The sequence below is a fragment of the Salmo salar genome, chromosome 11 (genome assembly GCF_965601325.2).
Source record: "Salmo salar chromosome 11, fSalSal1, whole genome shotgun sequence".
Taxonomy (NCBI): Eukaryota; Metazoa; Chordata; class Actinopteri; order Salmoniformes; family Salmonidae; genus Salmo; species Salmo salar.
The window spans coordinates 109,451,471-109,477,814 of NC_138301.1; the positions used below are offsets into that span (position 1 = coordinate 109,451,471).

The 26,344-nt window shown below is 43.7% G+C and overlaps 2 protein-coding genes across 2 annotated transcripts in view; both read left to right on the forward strand.

Annotated features, from left to right (window-relative positions):
• The first annotated feature begins 559 nt into the window (after positions 1-559).
• rasgrp2 (RAS guanyl releasing protein 2 (calcium and DAG-regulated)) lies at positions 560-14,443 on the forward strand. Its single transcript, NM_001139881.1, is given in 17 exon segments — positions 560-618; positions 1,084-1,401; positions 1,597-1,699; positions 3,497-3,553; positions 6,441-6,572; positions 6,784-6,934; positions 7,107-7,280; positions 8,459-8,575; positions 8,744-9,025; positions 9,117-9,197; positions 9,314-9,412; positions 9,492-9,607; positions 9,727-9,868; positions 10,577-10,613; positions 11,063-11,221; positions 12,008-12,070; positions 12,282-14,443. Coding segments are annotated over 15 exon segments (1,779 nt in total). The 5' UTR covers positions 560-618; positions 1,084-1,331; the 3' UTR covers positions 12,067-12,070; positions 12,282-14,443.
• A 901-nt stretch (positions 14,444-15,344) lies between these two features.
• Positions 15,345-26,344, forward strand: part of nrxn2a (neurexin 2a) — a 399,049-nt gene continuing 388,049 nt past the window's right edge. The window contains exon 1 of the mRNA XM_082958259.1: positions 15,345-16,073. The gene's annotated coding sequence lies outside the window, so the exon portion shown is untranslated. The remainder of the gene's footprint in view (positions 16,074-26,344) is intronic.

Genomic DNA, 26,344 nt, shown 5'->3' on the forward strand with positions numbered 1-26,344 from the left:
GTGTGTGTGTGTGTGTGTGTGTGTGTGTGTGTGTGTGTGTGTGTGTGTGTGTGTGTGTGTGTGTGTGTGTGTATATGTGTGTGTGTGTCTGTGTGCGTGCGTGCGTGTGTGTGTGTGTGTGTGTGTGTGTGTGTGTGTGTGTGTGTGTGTGTGTGTGTGTGTGTTTGTAGAGCGAGATAGACAGACATCTTTTAACTTTTTGTTATACAGTATATAATCCTCTGTCGTTGTGGTTCATGTATTTGTTGCCTGGTGTGGCTTCTTTATGTATTTTAAATTGTCAAATAAAATATAATTTCCATTACAACATGTAAGTGTTTGTTATTTCATCTGACCAAGTACCCTGAATAATACTTTATTGAAATCACACCACCAACAGCACTGCCTTGGCAGAGAAAGTGCATTTAATTTAGAAGGACTGGATGACACTTTGGGGCACGGTTTGTAAAGAGGAAATGTGACCGCACTAAAATGCACAGCAAAAAGGAAACTGAGAGCAAAAGGCAACTGAAGGGATATATAACTGTCACGTAGTTAGACAAACTGCTTTGAAGAAGCAATGGAGGGGTTCAGACACCTTTCGTAGTCTTGTGATACTGCTGTGGTCAATTCAAGAGGGTAAGACCTTTTTTTATTAATATGATATAACATCGTTTGGTAGACTGGTTGTGGTGTCATTTCTTAATGACTCATGTACTGTATCTAATAAATCATAAAATTATAAATTCAGTCAATCTTTTTAAACTCCATTTGCAAGTGCGAAACAGTGCGATCTCTAATTGTGTTTGAGGTAACTGTTGACATGTATTTGATATCTGGGAAAACAGACATCAACACACTTTAATCTCTGTCTGATGGGTAATGATTTGGCTGGGATTATCTTTTCCTTTCATCATAAATAATCAGATAGATAATGTATGTGGAGGGTGAATTAGTCTTGCCATATTGCAGGTTTTTGTGTCACAAAAATGTTTTGTTTGTATTATTATCAGTAAGCAAACAATTGAATAGTGAATTGCTAAAGGCCTACTCTCAACTGGGTTTTGGGGGTTTTCATGACTATACCAATGTTCTTGTTTTAAGGTGGGGCAGGAAGCACACAAACTAAAAGCTTTCATAAAAGAGGAAGAGACATTCTTGGCTTGTTGACTGGAGCAGGGTAGCTGCCTGCCTGAGGACTAACACTCATCAGAGGACTCTGTTGGAAGGTTGCCCAACAGAATAGAGAACACAGCCATTCTTCTAAATCCCACATCTCATCACAGTCTCACTGTGCATGTGTCAACGGAGGAGAGAACAGAGAGGACTGTTAGAGAGAGAACCAGAGGAGGATGAAGTCTATCAAATTGGATCAGTCGGCGACAGTCGATGAGCTTACGGAGGCCTGCATCAAAGCATTTGGTCAGGATTACTTTCCCTTTGACTCTCTTCTGGTGTAGATAGTTGCAGACAGTACATGCTTAGATAATGTTTTCATTGTTGTTTGGTTGTACAACTGCAGTAGTTGCCTATATATAAATGATTTACACAATATGTGGCAGCTTGCCTTGTACAGTGAAGCTCATCCATGTATCTCGGTCTCTCCTCTCATGGTAGATTATGAAGGCAGACTGAATGATGAGTCTCTGGTCCGGATGTTTCTCATGATGCATCCATGGTACCTCTCCTCTGCTGACCTGGCCAAGAAACTCTCCAGCAAGTATCCTTTCAGATGATTGGCACACTACTGTTCTCTTAAATGTACAGTGCCTTGCGAAAGTATTCGGCCCCCTTGAACTTTTCGACCTTTTGCCACATTTCAGGCTTCAAACATAAAGATATAAAACTGTAATTTTTTGTGAAGAATCAACAACAAGTGGGACACAATCATGAAGTGGAACGAAATTTATTGGATATTTCAAACTTTTTTAACAAATAAAAAACTGAAAAATTGGGCGTGCAAAATTATTCAGCCCCTTTACTTTCAGTGCAGCAAACTCTCTCCAGAAGTTCAGTGAGGATCTCTGAATGATCCAATGTTGATCTAAATGACTAATGATGATAAATAGAATCCACCTGTGTGTAATCAAGTCTCTGTATAAATGCACCTGCTCTGTGATAGTCTCAGAGGTCCGTTTAAAGCGCAGAGAGCATCATGAAGAACAAGGAACACACCAGGCAGGTCCGAGATACTGTTGTGGAGAAGTTTAAAGCCGGATTTGGATACAAAAAGATTTCCCAAGCTTTAAACATCCCAAGGAGCACTGTGCAAGCGATAATATTGAAATGGAAGGAGTATCAGACCACTGCAAATCTACGAAGACCCGGCCGTCCCTCTAAACTTTCAGCTCATACAAGGAGAAGACTGATCAGAGATGCAGCCAAGAGGCCCATGATCACTCTGGATGAACTGCAGAGATCTACAGCTGAGGTGGGAGACTCTGTCCATAGGACAACAATCAGTCGTATACTGCACAAATCTGGCCTTTATGGAAGAGTGGCAAGAAGAAAGCCATTTCTTAAAGATATCCATAAAAAGTGTCGTTTAAAGTTTGCCACTAGCCACCTGGGAGACACACCAAACATGTGGAAGAAGGTGCTCTGGTCAGATGAAACCAAAATCGAACTTTTTGGCAACAATGCAAAACGTTATGTTTGGCGTAAAAGCAACACAGCTCATCACCCTGAACACAACATCCCCACTGTCAAACATGGTGGTGGCAGCATCATGGTTTGGGCCTGCTTTTCTTCAGCAGGGGCAGGGAAGATGGTTAAAATTGATGGGAAGATGGATGGAGCCAAATACAGGACCATTCTGGAAGAAAACCTGATGGAGTCTGCAAAAGACCTGAGACTGGGACGGAGATTTGTCTTCCAACAAGACAAGGATCCAAAACATAAAGCAAAATCTACAATGGAATGGTTCACAAATAAACATATCCAGGTGTTAGAATGGACAAGTCAAAGTCCAGACCTGAATTCAATCGAGAATCTGTGGAAAGAACTGAAAACTGCTGTTCATAAACGCTCTCCATCCAACCTCACTGAGCTCGAGCTGTTTTGCAAGGAGGAATGGGCAAAAATGTCAGTCTCTCGATGTGCAAAACTGATAGAGACATACCCCAAGCAACTTACATCTGTAATCGCAGCAAAAGGTGGCGCTACAAAGTATTAACTTAAGGGGGCTGAATAATTTTGCACGCCCAATTTTTCAGTTTTTTATTTGTTAAAAAAGTTTGAAATATCCAATAAATTTCGTTCCACTTCATGATTGTGTCCCACTTGTTGTTGATTCTTCACAAAAAATTACAGTTTTATATCTTTATGTTTGAAGCCTGAAATGTGGCAAAAGGTCGAAAAGTTCAAGGGGGCCGAATACTTTCGCAAGGCACTGTATGTCCCGAGATGCTAGCAGAGATTTATTTTTGCCATAATAGCGATGGGCCTAAGGATTACTAGACCAGGGGTTTCAAATGCTTTTGGTGGAAAGTCATTTTGTTCCTTAACCACACAACAGGTCACTGGAGGAAAACTGTCTGCCTGAACTCAGGTCACAAATCTGCCATCTTATCAAGTGAGTGAATACAGCATAGAAAATCATGGAGCCACAGAGGAAGAACTGCTATAGGTCTTAGTCGTGAGATAGATTCTGTGCTTGTCTGTCAACATTAACACATGTACTGTAGGTACAGTATATGATTTCCCTGTAAGCAATGTGGAGGCATATGATCTCCATGTAGACATATGATCTCCGTGTAGGTATATGATCTCCATGTAGGAATATGATCTCCATGTAGACATATGATCTCTGTGTAGGTATATAGCCTTCCCTGTAGCTCAGTTGGTAGAGCATGGTGTTTGCAACACCAGGGTTGTGGGTTCGATTCCCACGGGGGGCCAGCACAGGAAAAAAAAAAAAAAAAAAAAAAAATGTATGAAATTGTATGAAATGTATGCATTCACTACTGTAAGTCGCTCTGGATAAGAGCGTCTGCTAAATGACTAAAATGTAAAAAAAAAAATGTAAAATGTATATGATCTCCATGTAGACATATGATCTCTGTGTAGGTATATGATCTCCATGTAGACATATGATCTCCGTGTAGGTATATGATCTCCATGTAGACATATGATCTCTGTGTAGGTATATGATCTCCATGTAGACATATGATCTCTGTGTAGGTATATGATCTCCAAGTAGACATATGATCTCTGTGTAGGTATATGATCTCCATGTAGACATAGGATCTCTGTGTAGGTATATGATCTCCATGTACAGTGGCAAGAAAAAGTATGTGAACCCTTTGGAAATACCTGGATTTCTGCATAAATTGGTCATAAAATTTGATCTGATCTTCACCTAGGTCACAACAATGGACAAACACAGTCTGCTTAAACGAATAACACACAAACAATTATACGTTTTCATGTCTTTATTGAACACACAGTGTAAACATTCACCATGCAGGTTGGAAAAAGTAAGTGAACCCTTGGATTTAATATCTGGTTGACCCTCCTTTGGCAGCAAAAACCTCAACCAAACGTTTTCTGTAGTTGCGGATCAGAACTGCACAACGGTCAGGAGGAATTTTGGACCATTCCTCTTTACAAAACTGTTTCAGTTCAGCAATATTCCTGGGATGTCTGGTGTGAACTGCTCTCTTGAGGTCATGCCACAGCATCTCAATCGGGTTGAGGTCAGGACTCTGACTGGGCCACTCCAGAAGGCGTATTTTCTTCTGTTGAAGCAATTCTGTTGTTGATTTACTTCTGTGTTTTGGGTCGGTGTCCTGTTGTATCACCCAACTTCTGTTGAGCTTCAATTGGCGGACAGATAGCCTTACATTCTCCTGCAAAATGTCTTGATAAACTTGGGAATTCATTTTTCCGTCGATGATAACTGTCCAGGCCCTGAGGCAGCAAAGCAGCCCCAAACCATGATGCTCCCTCCACCATACTTTACAGTTGGGATGAGGTTTTGATGTTGGTGTGCTTTGCCTTCCAAACAACTCAATTGTAGTTTCATCTGTCCACAGAATATTTTGCCAGACACTCTAGGATTCTTCTTAACCTCATTGAGCATTCTCCTAGGGAGAGTAGCAACAGTGCTGAACTATCTCCATTTATAGACAATTTGTCTTACTGTGGACTGATGAACGTCAAGGCTTTTAGAGATACTTTTGTAACCCTTTCCAGCTTTATGCAAGTAAACAATTCTTAATCTTAGGTCTTCTGAGATCTCTTTTGTTCATGTCATGGTTCACATCAGGCCATGCTTCTTGTGAATAGCAAACTCAAATTTTGTGAGTGTTTTTTAGAGGGCAAGGCAGCTCAAACCAACATCTCCAATCTCGTCTCATTGATTGGATTCCAGGTTAGTTGACTCCTGACTCCAATTAGCTTTTGGAGAAGTCATTAGCCTAAGGGTTCACATACTTTTCCCAACCTACACTGTGAATGTTTAAATTATGTATTCAATATAGACAATAAAAACACAAAAATTAGTTTGTTATTAGTTTAAGCACACTGTTTGTCCATTGTTGTGACTTAGATGAAGATCATATCAAATTTGATGACCAATATATCCAGAAATCCAGGTAATTCCAAAGGGTTCAAATACTTTTTCTTGCCACTGTAGGTATATGATCTCCATGTAGACATATGATCTCCATGTAGACATATGATCTCCATGTAGGTATATGATCTCCATGTAGACATATGATCTCCATGTAGGTATATGATCTCCATGTAGATATACGATCTACATGTAGGTATACGATCTCCATGTAGGTATACGATCTCCATGTAGGTATACGATCTCCATGTAGGTATACGATCTCCATGTAGATATACGATCTCCATGTAGGTATACGATCTCCATGTAGGTATACGATCTCCATGTAGATATACGATCTCCATGTAGATATACGATCTCCATGTAGGTATACGATCTCCATGTAGGTATACGATCTCCATGTAGGTATACGATCTCCATGTAGATATACGATCTCCATGTAGGTATACGATCTCCATGTAGATATACGATCTCCATGTAGGTATACGATCTCCACGTAGGTATACGATCTCCACGTAGGTATACGATCTCCACGTAGCTATACAATCTCCATGTAGGTATACGATCTCCATGTAGACATCTGATCTCCATGTAGACATCTGATCTCCATGTAGGTATATGATCTCCATGTAGGTATATGATCTCCATGTAGGTATATGATCTCCATGTAGGTATATGATCTCCATGTAGGTATATGATCTCCATGTAGGTATACGATCTCCATGTAGACATATGATCTCCATGTAGACATCTGATCTCCATGTAGACATCTGATCTCCATGTAGGTATATGATCTCCATGTAGGTATATGATCCTCATGTAGGTATATGATCTTCATGTAGGTATATGATAAACCCCGCCTCTCCTCTCCGTACTGCACCGTAAGGTACTGGATCAGCGAGTTCCCAGCAGAGTTTGACCTGAACCCAGAGCTGGCAGAGCAGATCAGACGGCTGAAGGAGCAGCTGGCTCAGCAGGGAGAGGAGCACCAGAGCACACTCATCAACGTTGACAGTGTGTAAGTGCCCCCTGTCTTCAGCCAGGCAATCATACAAGCATTGTAGCAGCTAATCAGCCAGGCAGGCATAGTCTCCTCCACAGTGACACAGTGACAGCTTAGCATTCAATGATATAGTAGAACGGTTTTCAGAGTGCATGAGTGCATCTACATTCGGCCACTCTTGCAGTACTTCTACTGATAGTTGAGTTTCCTTTCTTATTTTCCCTAGGCCGTCATATGAGTGGAGTAGGCAGGTGAGCCAACCAGCTCAATCTGATTTCAAGAAGAGGAAGACGTCTCTCCTCTTTGATCACCTGGACTCATCTGAACTAGCAGAGCACCTCACCTACATGGAGTATAAGTCCTTCTGTAGGATACTGGTGAGTGAGTGGCCAGCAGGTGGCTCTGTTCGCCAGCTTCTTTCTGGGTCTCACTCAGGTGACTTTGCTTTTGGCTGAATTATACAGTAGTTGTTGTATTTGTGGTTTAAGTAAGATACACTGTGTGTTTGCATATTGGACATTGTTTTTAAAATGATCCCTTGCCCTCCAGTTCCAGGACTACCACAGCTTTGTGATGCATGGCTGCACAGTGGATAACCCCATCCTGGAACGCTTCATCACCCTCTTCAACAGCGTGTCTCAGTGGATCCAGCTGATGGTGCTCAGCAAGCCCACCGCCCCCCAGAGGGCTGCTGTCATCTCCCACTTTATTAGGGTCGCACAGGTCAGTCAATCAATTCCCAGTCCCAGGTCAATGAATCAACTCCCAGTCCCAGGTCAATGAATCAACTCCCAGTCCCAGGTCAATGAATTAACTCCCAGTCCCAGGTAAATGAATCAACTCCCAGTCTCAGGTCAATGAATCAACTCCCAGTCCCAGGTCAATGAATCAACTCCCAGTCCCAGGTCAATGAATCAACTCCCAGTCCTAAGTCAATGAATCAACTCCCAGTCCCAGGTCAATGAATCACTCCCAGTTCCAGGTCAATGAATCAACTCCCAGGTCAGAAAAGGTCAACTACCAGGTCAGGAAGAGTCAACTCCCAGGTCACAAAGGGTCAACTTCCAGCTCAGAAAGAGTCAACTCCCAAATCAGAAAGAGTAAACTCCCAGCTCAGAAAGAGTCAACTACCAGGTCAGAAAATAATCACCAACCTGGTCTAAGAACATTTCATATTATTCTGTATGTACTGTATATCCAAGACATTCCATTTAGTGTGATGTTACATTTTGTATGGTATGTATTAATGTGTTAGAATATGCTACGAATTTGAAATATTTAGGATATGTTACAAATTCCAATTTCATGTTGCTAATGTGAGCTAGGTGGCTAACGTTAACATTAGCTAGCTGGCTAGCGTTAGTTAGGCTAAGAGTTAAGGATAGGGGTTAGGGTTAAGGTTACAGGGTTAGGGGAAGGTTAGCTAAAAGGCTTACGTTTAGGGTTAAGGATAGGGGAAGGGTTAGCTAACATGCTATGTAGTTGCAAAGTAGCTAAAAAGTAGTAAGTAGTTGAAAAGTTGTTTAATAGCTGAAATGCTAAAGTTAGCTGTGTTCTGTCTTATGTAACCATATTAAACATAACATATCATACTAATTTGAGTGTCCCGGATGTACCTTTACTATCTTACTACGAGATCAGGCTGAACTACCAAGTCAGAAAAAGTCAGCTACTAGGTCAGAAAGAGTCCACTCCTAGTTAACTGAGTCATCTCCCAAGTCAGTGCGAATCATCTCTCAGATCAAGTGAAGTCCATTAGGTTAGAACTTGAGGACCACTGCTTCTCAGTGAATGGAATCCAAACTCCCTCTTGAAGTTGGTCTGTCCTGTGTTCCATGCTGGGTTTTTGTTGGCTATGTTAGGGCTAAGGTGGGTCATATTTTTGGATCTGGTCTCTGTAGAGGTTGTTACAGCTGCAGAACTTCAACACTCTGATGGCAGTAGTGGGGGGTCTCAGTAACAGCTCCATCTCACGCCTCAAAGACACACAGTCACACATCAGCAACGATGTGAGCAAGGTAAACCGTTTTGATCATCATTATTTTAGTTAAGAAGAGTGAAAATATTTGCTTACCAATTACAACTAAACATTTGCATTTTCAATGTAGATCTACGTCAAAATGTGACCTATTATTTGGCTCTAGCTATGTGATGTCCAACATTGTGTGATGTCCTTATTGACTCAGGTGTTCAACAACCTGGTGGAGCTTGTGACATCCTGTGGGAACTATAGCCAGTACCGCCAGCGCTTCTCAGAGAGCACAGACTTCCGTTTCCCCATCCTGGGTGTGCACCTCAAGGACCTGATCGCTGTGCACGTAGCCCTACCCGACTGGAGTGACCGGGAGAAGACGCAGGTCAACCTGGCCAAGACCCAGCAGCTGTATGCCATCCTCCAGGAGCTTGCGCTGATCCAGACCACGCCACCCAGCGTCGATGCCAACATGGACCTACTCAACCTGCTCATGGTCTGGCCCTGTTGACTGATACTGTACGACTTGGTAGATTTGTTTTACCTGTTGGCATTTGATTGAACAGTTTGTGTTTGGGTCCTTTCAGGTGTCTCTGGACCAGTATCACTCAGAGGAAGAGATCTATCAGCTGTCCCTGCAGAGGGAGCCCCGCACAGCCAGGCCATTGGTGAGTGTGTGTCAGGGACACATGGACACCGACACAGACATGGACACAGACACAGAGCTTGTATGTAATCTAGAGGAAATATGAATTATTGTCAAATATTTGTTTTGGTTTGCCAGTCTACCCCAAGCCCACCTATGATAGAAGAGTGGGCATCTTCAGTGAAGCCCAAAGCTGACCCCGCCATCATCAGTAAACACATACAGAAGATGGTAGAGGTAGGCTGTTCAACATAATTGAAATATGAAATGTAATTATAAAAGATGGCAATGAGAACTTACATTTGGTCATTTTCAGTCTGTGTTTAAGAATTTTGACACTGATGGAGATGGCTACGTCACTCAGGAGGAATTTGAAATCATTAGGACTAACTTCCCATACCTCTGCAAGTTTGACGACCTGGATAAGAATCAGTGAGTATGACAAGTCATAACTATTGATGGCCAACATTTCAACTATCTTTAGATCCACAAGTCACACAGAGCATCTTGCTATTACTGTAATATCAACCTTTGACCCCTCACCCTCTCAGGGACGGCAGAATCAGTCAGGAGGAGATGATCGACTACTTCACCAAGGCCAGCTCTTTACTGAACAGCAAGATGGGGTTCATCCACACATTTTCAGAGAAGACCTGCATGAAGCCTATGCTTTGCCATCACTGTAAAGGCATCGTAAGTACAATGATGCCTATGCTTCAACTGTGTACAACTCCATGTAAAAGCTATTATAAACAAAATTAAAATAATCATAAGTAAATAAATATGAAACAATTAGGTATAAACCAATTATTATGAGGACCTGTATATACAAATTATGTTACGTTACTCATATTATAGGAAGCACATATTGTGACCAGAATAGTGGATATTTTGGAATAAGGTATTTAGAGGACACCATTTTCGATGTGGAAAGATAATGGTTCTATTGGTGACATTGCTTAACAAAACAAAGAACTGACTTACTGATCTAACATTTCCTGATGGCTTCCACCCAAACACAATAGTTCTGTTTCCTTTTTTCAAGTGTTTCTTTCTGACTCTCACTCACGTTTAGTCTGTTATTCTGAGGACACTTCATTTAATTTCCTTTCTTACTGTAGCTTAGGGTGCCCCACTTCAGGTCTGTTCTGTACTTATCATTTTGAACCAATCAAGCTGTCAGCAGCTGACTCTTGTTGACTCCTCGGAAAGCTGAAGTGACAGTTACAAGCAAGACTTAATTAACTGCTCACTGTTGACGACAAAGGCTTTGAAATGAATGCATGTGAAATTTGGATAAAAAGATTATTCAGCAATCAGTTTAATTTACAAAGTCACCATTAACCTGTCTTTTTTTCTAATGCTAAATGTGATATGTAACAGATCTATTGTATTTTTCAGATGTGGGGATATTACAAACAAAGATACAAGTGTAAAGGTACACAAATAAAATTATCTCTGTCGGGTATTCTGCACCTATCGCACCCCACGCACAATGTTGTGTAATGTTGACCAACATTATATTGTTTATTTGCTTATTTATATTTCAGGATTGTTATTTACCAGATACTCTTGCTCATTGAGACAGACACTGATTAGTGTACACAGTAAGAAGTTAAGCAGCATTCACTGTACCTCAAGCAAAACCTTTCCAAAACCTTTCCAAAACCTTCCCAAAACCTTTCCAAGACCTTTCCAAAACCTTTCCAAAACTTTTCCAAGACCTTTCCAAGTCACATTGTGTAGTTAAACACAAAAGCCATATTACATTGCCTATAAGAAGCCAAGGCTAGATATATAACAATACAATAGCAATGCCAGTACCAATGCTGTCTGTTTTCAGATGTAAGAGCTTCAACCCCATACTACCACTCTTTTCTATTCTAGCCTGTGGGGTGAGCTGCCACAAAGATTGTCGCAGCCGCCTTGCTGTGGAGTGCCGCAAACGAACACAGAGCACCTGTCACGAATACCATTCTCCCCAACAGTCCCGTTCCTTCAGTGTGCCTGCTATAGCTCAGCCCCTACTCACTGTACAACATACAGGTACAAGCACACCGCCCTATTCATCTCTCTTTTCCTTTATGTTCAAATCTTTACCTGGATATCTCAAACTTACTGTAGTCTTGAAGCACAAGGACTGGTACAGTACTTTTTACAGCTTATTGCAATTAGGTATGGTATATTTTGCCAATTTAGTGCATAATATCTCATGTCAGTAGCTGGCACAAATGAGCTTTTGCTCCTGTCCAATCTACTTGAAACATTGTCATAGTAATAAAGATGAATGGCTTACTCTCACATTAATGTATTCATATTCATAAGCCTATAAGCTTTTATACCGTTGATCAGGGGTCAGCAATAGGTGGCCCACGGGCCAAAATCAGTCCACTAATGATTTTATGGGGCCCCCCAACATTTTTTGGATTCTTGTTTTTTGGTCAGAAAAGACTCAATATTTGTTCAATTTAGGAAATATGTTCAACAAGTATTCCCACGAATACAAAAATAGATGTGATCATATCTCAATGTCATCAAGGTATGAACTTATTGTTATTTTTAAATACAATCTCTTTTTGGGCTTAGTTGTGGTCAATTTACAGTGTACAAATTATTATAATTACGGCCCGTTCAGTGGCTGAATCTAGTTTTCTACCCGTAGACCTCTTGGTATACTTCAGGCCACCTGATGGCTTTCCATGAACAGACACATAGTTACCATAGTTACACGTGTGTATTTTTATTCAGTGCAAATGCTTTTGAACGCTGCTGTTCTCCAATATGGCTGATGTGGTGCCCTTAACACAGAGAGACTTTGTTCTCTCTCCCCAGTCATTACAGAGGAAGCTCCTGACTCCCTGGGGGATGAAGTGTTTGATGTCCACCTTTGAGGAGGTAAGAGGTGTAGGAGAATACAGGGTATATGTGTTGGAATAATCCTAGTGCAAGAAATGGTCCTGGTCAGAATTGGACCATTATGCTCTGTCTGCAGGTGTTTTGAAGTGGTCTCTAAGCATATCATATCCAAGCACATCCCATTTAGATTGCATTTCTATATTCCCTGAATTCATTTTGTAGTCCACTTACTAGCTCATTTTTATATCAGAGTGAAGACCAACATTGAGGACAAAAACAACTGACTGCCCATGTTCCCGGCAGCAACGTCACTCTGAAGATCTCAGTGTGATGGAAACGTAATGCTCCTTTCTGTCTGAAGATACGACGCATGTTAGGAACATTCTACTTTTCCAGTTTAAGAGCATTTCGTATCTAAGGAAGGATTGTTTTTATTTTCTGATTGATTCATCCTTCATCTGATTGATTCATCCCTCATCTGATTGAATCATCCTATTCTGATGGATTCATCCTTCAACATCATATTATTTGCTCACAGCTTTCACAGTAGGTCAACCTACAGTATATGCATATCCCTGTGTGTATTTGTATGTGGTTTATGACTGCAGAAGATTGCTTCTCCACTAGATGAGGCTGTTTGTGTGTCACAACACTGGATAGTGTAGGCTACCACTGCTTTTTTACATTCCCTGTTTTTAGTGTTGCCCTGTTTGTGTGGTCTAGTTGAGAAAGAAAAATGTGGGAGTGGATTGTTAATGACAAGATCAATTGAGGTTATTTCCTCAACTAGACAATCCTGTGGTACAACTAAAAGACAGACATGCTATAATTATTTTAGAATATACAATTATAAATATAGTAATATCATAGTACAGAAACTAGTCCACAGGTTTGTTCTACCTTTATACATATGGCTCTCGCTGGGCTTCAGTGACACTGTAAAATGGGAGAGCAGCACAAATACAGGCTACATTTTAAACTATCATTTTGAAATATATTCCAAACTGATCAAAAATGATGAATGTGGTGTCATGTAAAAAAATATTGTGATTTATCCTAAATAAATGTTATGCAGTTATCGGCTCTGAAACCCAGTTTAAATTCCTTATTTCCACTTTCAAACAGATTCCAATTTAAAGCATTTTGTTGCAATGAACTTTTGTAGATACTGTGAGAATAAATGATACTGATCATGTTGGAGGCAGGTAACCTGGCGGCATTGGGCCAGTACCCAAAAGGTAGCTGGTTCAAATCCCTGAACTGAATCGGTGAAAGCTCTTTCCATTTGCCTCTAATTGCTCCTGTAAGTCACTCTGGATAAGAGCGTCTGCAAAATGACGGAAATGTTTAACACTTTGTGCTGTCCTTATTTGAACCACTCATTTTGCAAACTCACAGCCTTCAGGTGTTGATGACTCCTGCCAAATTAAACTGTGTTAGGCGACCTGGGTCCAGCTGAGGATTTGTCACCATAGTAACTCCACACCGGGTATCCTGTAGGCTATTACTGGCCTATGACAACTGAAGCCATCTCACAATGGCTAGTCCTGTTCCTATTGTGGTAGCTTTCCCTATAGTGGAAAGTGGAGTTATTTGAGCCAAAGGGTTAAGTTGAGCCACCCTTGTTTCTAGGAAACCAAACTGTGATGATCCTCCTCATGTCCCCTGTCACCTCATCTAAAGCTAGGCCTTAGTCTCAATAACCAGACATTGCAAACGGTTAATGATTTATAAGAAATACATGTATGAATCGTAATTGTGTGGTTAGCGATGCTCTTTTGATTGATGATCATCTGTGAAAGAGAGAAGAACCTTGTGTTTGAGTTTATGGTCACACGCCAGCAAAACCTCTTGTTATGCGGTGCCCAGTATCATTCTCGTTCTAATTATGTATATACTGACCAAAACATACAACTACAATGTGATCATGTTTAACTATCAACTCGTTATGGTTAAGTAAAATAAATGTATATGTTTTCCTCGTTAATTGAAGAGGGTCATCTGTTCATTTCCTGGTCCGAGTTTTCACAGGCAAACATTGGATGTGTTGAAGCGCATGGTTTATTCAGGGTAGGGAGATATACATGTTTATATCCCAGGTTGTACTTCAAGCAGGTGAAGCACCTTTATTGACGTGTGCTGTATGAACACGTGTCTATGAACTGAACATATTGTATTGAATTTAATGCATTGTGAATGTTAATTGATCATTGTGTCAGGTCTTCCTCCCATTGGCTGATGCATTGTGGGTATGTGTAATTAAATCCTGTCATTGTTTGTTGGCATACTGCTGGGTTTTGGTTGAAGAGTGCTATTTGTATATAGCCTTTTGTTGCTTTGTAAATACTTGTACAGTTTTCTGTGGCTATTTATCTTCATGTTTGCTAATAAAAGCTGTGAGCAGAAAAAAAACATTTTCATTGTCAGCCTCAATGTTCCAATCCTACCACTGGATCAACCTCAAACATACACACAATTAAAAATGTGATCAAAGATCTAGGAAGAGCGTGGTCATTTCCTGGAGTCTGTGAAGGAAGAAACCACATGGAAAAAGTGGTAAGTTAGATCCAATAATGGATTTTCACCAAGTCAAATGAATGTGTTGAGGTTTCCTGTTGCTTGTATCTAAACCAAAGTAGATCCTTTTAATATTGTTCTATACATCAGTTGGTCTCTAAGTTTCAATATGAGGTCCTAAACCTAGCGTTAAAGTGCGTCCTTGTAGCTGTGTGGGATAATATAGGCCTTCCCTGTGGCTCAATTGGTAGAGCATGGTGTTTGCAATGCCAGCATGGTGTGTGCAATGCCAGGGTTGAAGGTTCAATTCCCACGGAGGGCCAGTACAAAAAAAAAAAATGCATAAAATGAAATGTATGCAAGTCGCTCTGGATAAGAGCATCTGCTAAGTGACTAAAATGTAAAAATGTTTTCCTTTGGGTAAATTGAGGCAAATGTTAGTGTTTTCTTCTCAGGCATAATGCAAGGCATTACCACTTGGATATGAGGTAACAGGGACTGGCCTATGTTAAGTGTTTAAAAAAGTACAAAGTGTTTGTTTTTTAGGTGTTCTGTCTGTGTTTAAAATATGCTTAAAATTATTAAAAGACAAAGAAAGGGATTGTGTTTTGGAAATAAAGACATGTTTTTAAAAAGGTAGTGGTAATATTTTATTTAGTGTAGAACTTTGTAGCTGGCTTAATTTACCCTGTCCCGTGGCTCAACTTACCCCTATATTTCCCTTGACGGAGTGATGCTGAATATGGGGGGAAAAGGCCACAACTTCCTTCCCACTCTCCCCTACTGAAACAAGGTTATTACTGAGGGAGATTTCCAACCCATATGACCTTGTCACACTGCATTAACAGTTTTGTGGAACAGATGGAGCACGGCTGTAGCGGCTCCCAGGCCAGTTACCGTGTGTGTAGCATTTACATGCATTAAGGCCAGAGAATGTTGCATGTGAAATAGGCTACATAACATGAAACATTTAAAAAGGAACAATGAAAAGGTTTGGTGAAGTTATATTCAAAATGCTCATGCTGAAAGTTGCCACCGTCATAACAGCTGCCCTTGAGTTAACAATGAATTTGGTGGTTACGATAATGCTCTCAAAATGTTCCAATGCTGTGGCTATATTTGATCGGATAATGGAGATACATTAACGGTGTGATTGTCCTCCATGGCAACGCACATGTAAGTTTAATTGGGAGTGCAAATGATTGGTCAACTGCTGCTGACCGCGCTCTCAACCATATACGGAACAATCAGCACCGGTGAGTACGGGGAGTGATGCTTCTGCTGCTACCTTCAGTGCGGCGTAGGAAGACAACCATTGTCTAATGCGGAGATTCAGGTGGATCGGCTGGGCTCATAACGGCATGTGAGTCTGAAGTCTGTCCTTCCGGAAGACGAAGAAGTCTGCAGCATATCACCTCCATGAAAATATTCAAAAGACCGCAGGAATTCTGCCCCGAACCCCGGGATAATTCTAACAAACCACGTTGTCTTTCTATCGGGTGTTGGAGCACAGAATAATGCCCAGGTGAGATCACTGCACATTTCTCTGGGGAATGACCTCGATACATAAACATTGACATATTGTTCCATGTGTTGCAGTGAATATTGTATCCGTAGACTCCGAACCGTGGTTTGATTTTGCAGGACCGATGTCTGTCACCAGACCTGTGATTGTCTGCACTAGCCTACACAGATATCCTGCTTTCCAATCATTAAATCATCATTGTCTGTCGTCAAACCAAATCAAATGTATTTGTCACATACACATGGTTAACAGATGTTAATGCGAGTGTAGCGAAATGCTTTTGCTTCTAGTTCCGACCATGCAGTAATATCTAACAAGTAATATAACCTAACAATTCCACAACAACTACCTTATACACACAAGTGTAAAGGAATGAATACGAATATGTACATAAAAATATATAAATGAGTGATGGCTGAACGGCATAGGCAGGATGCAGTAGATGGTATATACATATGAGATGAGTAATGTAGGGTATGTAAACATATAAAGCGGCATTGTTTAAAGTGGCTAGTGATACATTACATCAAGATGGCAAGATGTAGTAGATGGTATAGCGTACAGTATATACATATGAGATGAGTAATGTAGGGTATGTAAACATTATATAAAGTGGCATTGTTTAAAGGGGCTAGTGATACATTTAATTACATCAAGATGGCAAGATGCAGTAGATGGCATAGCGTACAGTATATACATATGGGATGAGTAATGTAGGGTATGTAAACATTATATAAAGTGGCTAGTGATACATTGATTACATCAATTTTTCCATTATTAAAGTGGCTGGAGTTGAGTCAGTATTTTGGCAGCAGCCACTCAATGTTAGTGATGGCTGTTTAACAGTCTGATGGCCTTGAGATAGAAGCTGTTTTTCAGTCTCTCAGTCCCAGTTTTGATGCACCTGTACTGACCTCGCCTTCTGGATGATAGCGGGGAGAACAGGCAGTGGCTCGGGTGGTTGTTGTCCTTGATGATCTTTTTGGCCTTCCTGTGACACCGGGTGGTGTAGGCGTCCTGGACGGCAGGTAGTTTGCCCCGGTGATGCGTTGTGCAGACCTCACTACCCTCTGGAGAGCCTTCCGGTTATGGGCGGAGCAGCTGCCGTACCAGGCGGTGATACAGCCCGACAGGATGCTCTCGATTGTGCATCTGTAAAAGTTTGTGAGTGTTTTTGGTGACAAGCCGAATTTCTTCAGCCTCCTGAGGTTGAAGAGGCGCTGCTGCGCGCCTTCTTCACCACGCTGTCAAGTAATAGGACATGCGTTATATTTATGCTATAAATGAGGCTTCTCGAAGTCTTTTCATTTCTTTCTGTATTGACTGGGTTAGAGCAGCATCAATTGAGGGGAGAGGACAGTCAAACTCATAGATATATATATCTATGAGAGCATAAAGTCGCTTAATTGCATGCGGTAGTAGTGGCTTGGCAAGCTTGCCCGCAGATTTGGCTTGTTTGCTGGCTCACATCACGCAATGGTGAATAGTGTGAATTAGACGTTATTACGTGTAGTAGCCTATAGACAGATGTAGGCAACGGGCCAGTTTTACACATGAAACTATTGTCAAGGTGATGCTCTGTGTTTTAGGTGATGCACAGTCCCTCCAATAATGTACAGTATAATCATGACCATTTTTTGTCATTTCATCGCGTTCGTTTCCTCTGGAATGAAGTAAGCGTCCGATCCAGACATTGGGGAGACTCTCTCTCACACACCTGGGGGCATCTCCCTGTCTGTGAGAAGTAACTGACCGTTAACACATGGGGCCACTTCAGGCCTCTGGTGGTGCAGCAGGGCCTCACTCACTCAGACTTGGAACTGCAGCACACTGACAGGTTAGCCTCTAGGGTGATCAAGCAGACTGATTACGTGTTATGTTTAAATAGCTTACAGATAGGATTTGTTTGATTTTTGTCTTTCAGGGCCATCTGATTAGTGGTCAAACGTAGCCTACAGCTATCTGATAATCAGCCCTGTTCAAACAGAGTAAAGAGGTAGCCTATCGGATACAGAGGAAGCTTCTTATTCCCACAATTACATATTTTTGTTTGTGTTGATCCTTTCTTTAGCCATTTATCACTTGAGATAAAAATCATCTCTTTTCAGGAGAGAGGCCTGACCAGAAGGGCAGCTTGAGTATAAAAACAACACAACAATCCCATAATCTGGACGTGTCATACAACTCCATATAGAGCATGTGAGGAGGTGGCTCTGGAAGGACCAGGATGACTGTTGGATTCCTTCCCCCATGTTCCTTCTCTTTCTCACAGTGCCACTAATGCCATGTCTTCTTGCCCAGTGCTAGTGTTTTAATTGCCGTGAGAAGGGAGCAAATTAACAGTGTAGACGTGACAGAGATTACCTTGTAATTGTCTAATGGCCAGTGGCAATCAACATGTTAATGGGAATGAGTTAATTATCAGGGAAGGGATGGCAGGTAGCCTAGCGTTTAAGAGCGTTGGGCCAGTAACCAAAAGGTTTCTGGTTTGAATCCCCTGATAAGAGCAACTGCTAAATTATTAAAATGTAAATGTATGATGGAGCGGGTAGAAAGAATGATCTTATTTTCACTGGTCTCTCTTTCGGTTGCCATACTGTGAATCCAAACAATAGTAAAACACACTGATTTCTTAGTTCTATTAATCTCTATCTAGAAGCAGATGATAGGACTGCTGCTCTACTCAGTGCGATGGTGTCTCATTTCAGCACCACACTTGTGGACAGCACCCCTGTGCTGTATGTCCCAGCCTTTGGGACATAAGGCTGGGACATACAGCCTTATGAGCAACAGTTTGCATGTGGAAAGCTGCTGGATGTCTTTACTTGACCACCCTAAGGACGTTACTGCAGTGAACATTGCACCGTCTGTTGTCCTAAGAAACATGGTTGCTTCATGCTCCAGAGCTGTGATGCATTAGAGCTGATGTTATTTTCTCTGTCACATCACAGCCGGCAGAGTGGTGCCTTCATCTCACTGGAACTGTTTCTGTTGTATTTATAATGAGGAAGACTCAGCCTTAGACTGTTGCCCGTTGAGGGATAAAATAAATATATATATTTATGCAATTCGTTTTTTTTTTATGAAAGCTACTGGATAGCCCTTTTCATCATGTACATTCTTGATATAATTGTATAATTTGAATGACAGCTGTAGAGAATTAACTAATGCAGCAGTATTTGGTTTGTAAGTAGATGTTATTCTCTTCAGAAATGTTTCAGTCAAAGCATATCAGTCAATATGCATTGAAGGAGACAGGGAGTAGTGCTTGAGGTAATGATGAGCCCAATTGGAGATGACGTGCGGGTGGTGTGTGTGTGAGTCGGCGGGGTTATAAACACCATGTGTCACTCTGGCTTGTGTGTCTCCTTCTCCATCATGCCCCACCAAGGTCATGTCCACAGACTGAGCACAGTGGCCCTGGCCCACTGCACTCCTGGCCCTGCCAGAGAAATGGGCCCTGCCCGGAGAGCACTGCTGCTTTTAATCAGGCCTGACGCGTGACTCAGCCGCATGCCAGCTGCACATACAGCCAAACAGAGATCGCTTCCCTGGATGACGAAGAGGAAAAAAGGTCACTGTTGAGATATTTGTTTCTCTACACCTTCAGGGATCACTGCTTTATGTGTTTCATTCTGGGGCTTTGGCTCTGTTGAACTTTGCTTACTAACTGGAGTGATTTGCTTAATGCCGTAGGATCCCATGTGCACATGACAATAATACAAGGCATTATGTTGAAGGGAGCGGTTTGGAGTCGGGAGGAACACTATTGGTTGAAATCCCATGTGGGTCACTGTGCTATTTTCTTGAGGAAACACTTGAGATTGATTGTATTTATATCCAGAAGGATAATGTTAAAATCTAGGAAGAGTGGACATTGGAGATGACTGAAGAAAACAAGCTGCACTAACAGCTGATTGACAAAGGGTATCTGATTGTACCTATCAGAAACAGAGAATAACAGGCCAAAATAACTGCAAGTCATTATGAATCCTGAGAGGCTGCTTAGAGGCCACGTAGACGGAACAGATCTGGAGAATAGCGAGAGGAGGAGATCTGGAGAATATCGAGAGGTGGAGATCTGGAGAAAGCGACAGAGGAGGAGATCTGGAGGAGAGAGCAAGAGAGAGGAGGAGATCTGGAGGGGAGAGAGAGAGAAGGAGAGGAAGATAGCTAGAGAGAGGAGAGCGAGAGAGAGGAGGAGGAGAGAGAGAGAGGGAGGAGGAGATCTGGAGGAGAGAGGCAGAGGAGGAGATTTGGAGGAGAGAGCGAGAGAGAGGAGGAGGAGAGCGAGAGGAGGAGAAGGAGGAGAGCGAGGGAGAGGAGGATATCTGAGGGAGAGGAGGAGAGAGAGGGAGAGGAGGAGATCTGGAGGAGAGAGAGGGAGAGGAGGAGATTTGGAGGAGAGGGAGAGGAGGAGATCTGTGGAAGAGAGAGAGAGGGAGAGGAGGAGATCTGGAGGGGAGAGGGAGAGGAGGAGATCTGGAGGGGAGAGGGAGAGGAGGAGATCTGGAGGAGAGAGAGAGAGGAGATCTGAAGGAAAGAGAGAGAGTAGGAGATCTGGAGGAGAGAGAGGAAATAATTTGGAGGAGAGAGTGAGAGCGAGGAGAATATCTGGAGGAGAGAGCGAGGGAGGAGATCTGGAGCAGAGAGAGGAGAATATCTGGAGGAGAGAGATGGAGAGGGAGGAGATCTGGAGGAGAGAGAGTGAGGAGGAGAGAGAGAGTGAGGAGGAGAGAGAGAGAGTGAGGGAGGAGGTCTGGAGGAGAGAGAGAGAGAGAGTGAGGGAGGAGGTTATCTGGAGGAGAAAGAGAGGAGAATATCTGGAGGAGAGAGAGTGAGGAGGAGAGAGAGCGAGGGAGGAGATCTGGAGTAGAGAGAGCGAGGAGGAGAGAGAGCGAGAAAGGAGATCTGGAGTAGAGAGAGCGAGGAAGAGATCTGGAGGAGAGAGAGAGCGAGATGGGATATCTGGAGGAGAGAGAGAGAGAGGAGAATATCTGGAGGAGAGATAGCGAGGGAGGAGCGAGAGGAGGAGGTCTGGAGGAGAGAGAGCGAGGAGGAGAGAGAGAGCGAGGGAGGATATCTGTTGGAAAGAGAGCGAGGGAGAAGATATGGAGGAGAGAGAAAGCGAGAGAGGAGTTCTGGAGGAGAGAGAAAGAGAGGAGGAGATCTGGAGGAGAGAGAGAAAGAGAGAGGAGATCTGGAGGAGAGCGAGGAGATCTGGAAGAGAGAGAAAGAGAGAGGAGAATATCTGGAGGACAGAGAGAAAGAGAGAGGAGATCTGGAGGAGAGCGAGGAGGAGATCTGGAAGAGAGAGGAGAATATCTGGAGGACAGAGAGAAAGAGAGAGGAGATCTGGAGTAGAGCGAGGAGGAGATCGTAGGAGAGAGAGTAGAATATCTGGAGGAGAGAGAGAGAGCGAGGCGATCTGGAGGAGAGAGAGAGGGAAGAGATCTAGAGGAGAGAGCGAGGGAAGAGATCTAGAGGAGAGAGCGAGAGAGGAGGAGATCTGGAGGGGGGAGAGAGAGAGAGAGGAGAATATCTGGAGAGAGAGAGAGAGAGAGAGAGTGTGAGGGAGGAGATCTGGAGGGGAGAGAGAGAGAGCGAGGGAGGAGAATATCTGGAGGAGAGAGAAGAATATCTGGAGGAGAGATAGCGAGGAGGAGAGAGAGAGAGAGTGAGGGAGGAGATCTGGAGGAGAGAGAGAGAGCGAGGGAGGAGAATATCTGGAGGAGAGAGAGAGGAGAATATCTGGAGGAGAGAGAGAGCGAGGAGGAGAGAGAGAGCGAGGAAGGAGATCTGGAGTAGAGAGAGCGAGGAGGAGATCTGGAGGAGAGAGCGAGGAGGAGAGAGAGAGCGAGGGAGGAGATCTGGATGAGAGAGAGTGAGGAGGAGATCTGGAGTAGAGAGAGGAGAATATCTGGAGGAGAGATAGCGAGGGAGGAGGGAGAGGAGGAGATCTGGAGGAGAGAGAGCGAGGAGGAGAGAGAGAGAGAAGGAGGAGCTCTGGAGGAGAGAGAGAGCAAGGGAGGATATCTGTTGGAAAGAGAGCGAGGGAGGAGATATGGAGGAGAGAGAAAGCGAGAGAGGAGTTCTGGAGGAGAGAGAAAGAGAGGAGGAGATCTGGAGGAGAGAGAGAAAGAGAGAGGAGATCTGGAGGAGAGCGAGGAGATCTGGAAGAGAGAGAAAGAGAGAGGAGAATATCTGGAGGACAGAGAGAAAGAGAGAGGAGATCTGGAGGAGAGCGAGGAGGAGATCTGGAAGAGAGAGGAGAATATCTGGAGGACAGAGAGAAAGAGAGAGGAGATCTGGAGTAGAGCGAGGAGGAGATCGTAGGAGAGAGAGTAGAATATCTGGAGGAGAGAGAGAGAGCGAGGCGATCTGGAGGAGAGAGAGAGGGAAGAGATCTAGAGGAGAGAGCGAGGGAAGAGATCTAGAGGAGAGAGCGAGAGAGGAGGAGATCTGGAGGGGGGAGAGAGAGAGAGAGGAGAATATCTGGAGAGAGAGAGAGAGAGAGAGAGTGTGAGGGAGGAGATCTGGAGGGGAGAGAGAGAGAGCGAGGGAGGAGAATATCTGGAGGAGAGAGAAGAATATCTGGAGGAGAGATAGCGAGGAGGAGAGAGAGAGAGAGTGAGGGAGGAGATCTGGAGGAGAGAGAGAGAGCGAGGGAGGAGAATATCTGGAGGAGAGAGAGAGGAGAATATCTGGAGGAGAGAGAGAGCGAGGAGGAGAGAGAGAGCGAGGAAGGAGATCTGGAGTAGAGAGAGCGAGGAGGAGATCTGGAGGAGAGAGCGAGGAGGAGAGAGAGAGCGAGGGAGGAGATCTGGATGAGAGAGAGTGAGGAGGAGATCTGGAGTAGAGAGAGGAGAATATCTGGAGGAGAGATAGCGAGGGAGGAGGGAGAGGTTGAGATCTGGAGGAGAGAGAGCGAGGAGGAGAGAGAGAGAGAAGGAGGAGCTCTGGAGGAGAGAGAGAGCAAGGGAGGAGTTCTGGAGGAGAGAGAAAGAAAGGAGGAGATCTGGAGGAGAGAGAGAAAGAGAGAGGAGATCTGGAGGAGAGAGAGAGGAGGTGATCTGGAGGAGAATATCTGGAGAAGAGAGAGTAAGAGAGAGGAGATCTGGAGGAGAGCGAGGAGGAGATCTGGAAGAGAGAGAAAGAGAGAAGAGAATATCTGGAGGAGAGAGAGAAAGAGAGAGGAGATCTGGAGGAGAGAGAGAGAGCGAGGGAAGAGATCTGGAGGAGAGAGCAAGGGAAGAGACCTGGAGGAGAGAGCGAGGAGGAGATCTAGAGGAGAGAGAGCAAGTGAGGGAAGAGATCTGGAGGAGAGAGAGAGAGCGAGGAGGAGATCTGGAAGAGATCTGGAGGAGAGAGCGAGAGAGGAGGAGATCTGGAGGGGAGAGAGAGAGAGAGAGAGAGAGAAGAATATCTGGAGAGAGAGAGAGAGGGAGAGAGAGAGAGAGAGAGAGAGGAGGAGGAGATCTGAAGAAGAGAGGGGGCGCTCTGGAGGAGAGAGAGGTGGAGATTTTGAGAAGAGAGAGAGAGGTGGAGATTTGGAGAAGAGAGAGAGAGGAGGAGATCTGAGGAAGAGAGAGAGAGGAGGAGATCTGTGGAAGAGATGGAGAGAGGAGGAGATCTGTGGAAGAGAGAGAGAGGAGGAGATCTGAGGAAGAGAGAGAGAGGAGGAGATCTGAGGAAGAGAGTGAGAGAGGAGGAGATCTGAGGAAGAGAGGGAGAGAGGAGGAGATCTGAGGAAGAGAGAGAGAGAAGGAGATCTGTGGAAGAGAGAGAGAGAGGAGATCTGAGGAAGAGAGAGAGGAGGAGATCTGTGGAAGAGAGAGAGAGGAGATCTGAGGAAAAGAGGGAGAGAAGAGGAGATCTGTGGAAGAGAGAGAGAGGAGGAGATTTGGAGAAGAGAGAGAGAGGAGGAGATCTGTGGAAGAGAGAGAGGAGATCTGAGGAAGAGAGAGAGCGAGAGGAGGAGATCTGAGGAAGAGAGAGAGAGGAGGAGATCTGTGGAAGAGAGAGAGAGGAGGAGATCTGAGGAAGAGAGAGAGAGAGCGAGAGGAGGAGATCTGTGGAAGAGAGAGCAAGGAGGAGATCTGTGGAAGAGAGAGAGAGGAGGAGATCTGAGGAAGAGGGAGAGGAGGAGATCTGAGGAAGAGAGAGAGAGGAGGAGATCTGTGGGAGAGGAGGAGATCTGTGGAAGAGAGAGAGAGAGAGGAGGAGATCTGAGGAAGAGAGAGAGAGAGGAGGAGATCGAGAGAGAGAGAGAGAGAGAGGAGTATATCTGGAGAAAGAGTGAGAGGAGTATATCTGGAGAAAGAGTGAGAGGAGATCTGGAGAAGAGAGAGAGAGCGAGAGTAGGAGATTTAGTGGTTCTCAGGATGCAGCAACACATTGGATGTGGGAGTGTGTGGCTCTCTGGGAAAAGCCAGTGTTTAAATGAGCTTAAACCAGAGAGAGCTAGACATCACAATGCTATGTTAGATATACTGGCCACATAGCCTGTTGTAATGAGTCAGTTTGTCTTTCTAGTCCAATTTGCATAACAAGTCATAACCCAATGCAGTGAGTATTGGAAGGGACTTTGCATTTTCAGTAAGTTTACACAGGAAACTTGTGTATGAGTTGCAATAATAGTCGTATGTACAGGATACGCATGGTACACACCATCCAATGAAATGCTTACTGGCAGGTTCCTTCTCCACAATGGAACAACAATAAGTAATAACACAAATATAAGAATAGGAACATAAAGTAAATGGCTCAGTAGAATAGAATACTTTTTTTTGCTGCATAAGTTTAATACAGGAAGGCACAGTTTGTACATGGATTTAGCACAGGTGTTGTGAACTCACACATTTTTGTTTATTACATGTTAACTGTGTCAAGCATCACCATGAGTTGTGTAATAGGCTGATAATGAAACCTAATAGTCGGAGGAGCAAAGACGCTAGTGGTGATACTGTGTGGAGAAAGCAGTCCTGTCTCTGTTTAGCTCCCACCCCGGGAAGTGTAACGTTACGTTGAAACTGTATTTCCGCTGATACACCACTGTTACTGTGTGACCCACAGGAGGGCAGAATACTCCAACTGTGCTGTTAAATAAAATGTGGCCAGTGTAGTCTATGCCCTTAGAGATATGAAACAGGATATCAGCCTGTCAGGCTAATACATTATGCAGGTACACCGTAGTCCATGGAAACAAATGGCAACCCCAACAGAAATGCACCACTGTTGGCCCACTGCTGTAAAGCAGATTTAGAAAGGACCCATCAGTACTGTGTTGTTAGGGCCAGTCATCCTGGGGATCAGATGTATTAAAGCCATGGCAAACACAGCCATCATTCAATAAAGACTCCCAGTCTCCTCTGACAGAAAGCAGCAGGAGGAGAATGGCTTTGTAGAAGAAGAGCATGATTGAAGGACAAGGAGGCAGAGAAAGGATTCACCTTTTACAAAACAAGGACCTGGGATAAGATGAAGAAGAAGAAGGGTCTGCTGTTTCTTCCCCAGTCCCTCTTGCTTATCGTGTCACATTGATGCTAGACCTGCGATTTACTTGGGCGCAATCGGTCAGTGAGTGACGCATCAGGCAATGTGTAAATCTTGAGATGTTTAGCAGCTGTCTGGGTGTCCATCCATCACATTGCTCTGTGCGGGGCACAGGCACCGCTGGTGAGCAGGGCCATGCTGGTAAAAGCTGGAGCACACTCCTCTATTTCAATTCACACTGTCTGTCTCTGCAGGCCGTCCCCCTGGGAGAGAGATTCATGCTGATTTGGAATAGTATACGCACAGAAAAACCCATCCCTATGCCGCATTGCAAAAAATGCCTGTGCCCTCCCTTAGGATGTCTCTTCTAAAGCAGCTTGTCTCGAGTGTCTTCCTGCCTGCGTGTAGATCCTCCGTAGCACATCGATGTCACTGCTCACCCATCCCTTGCAAGGCTCTCAGATTCTGGCTAAGATGCCGTAGCCAAACGTTTACCCCTGCTGTTGTGGTGCAGAACTCTGAGGAGGTGATGTGTGAGAGAGGATGAGGGTTGTTTGTTGCCTGACGACTCACCCTGAATCAATTCCTCTGCTATCAATCGCTACATACGTTCAGTCTGAATCTGCCATCCTAGGAGACGTTTGTGTAACGTTAAAATGAGGGGCGCTCTACAACACCAATTCATCAACGATTGGATCGTCTCGAACCAATCTAACTAATCAGAGTATCAGAATTGATGAAGTCATCATGTAGGCCGGCTCTGGCCCAACCCATCG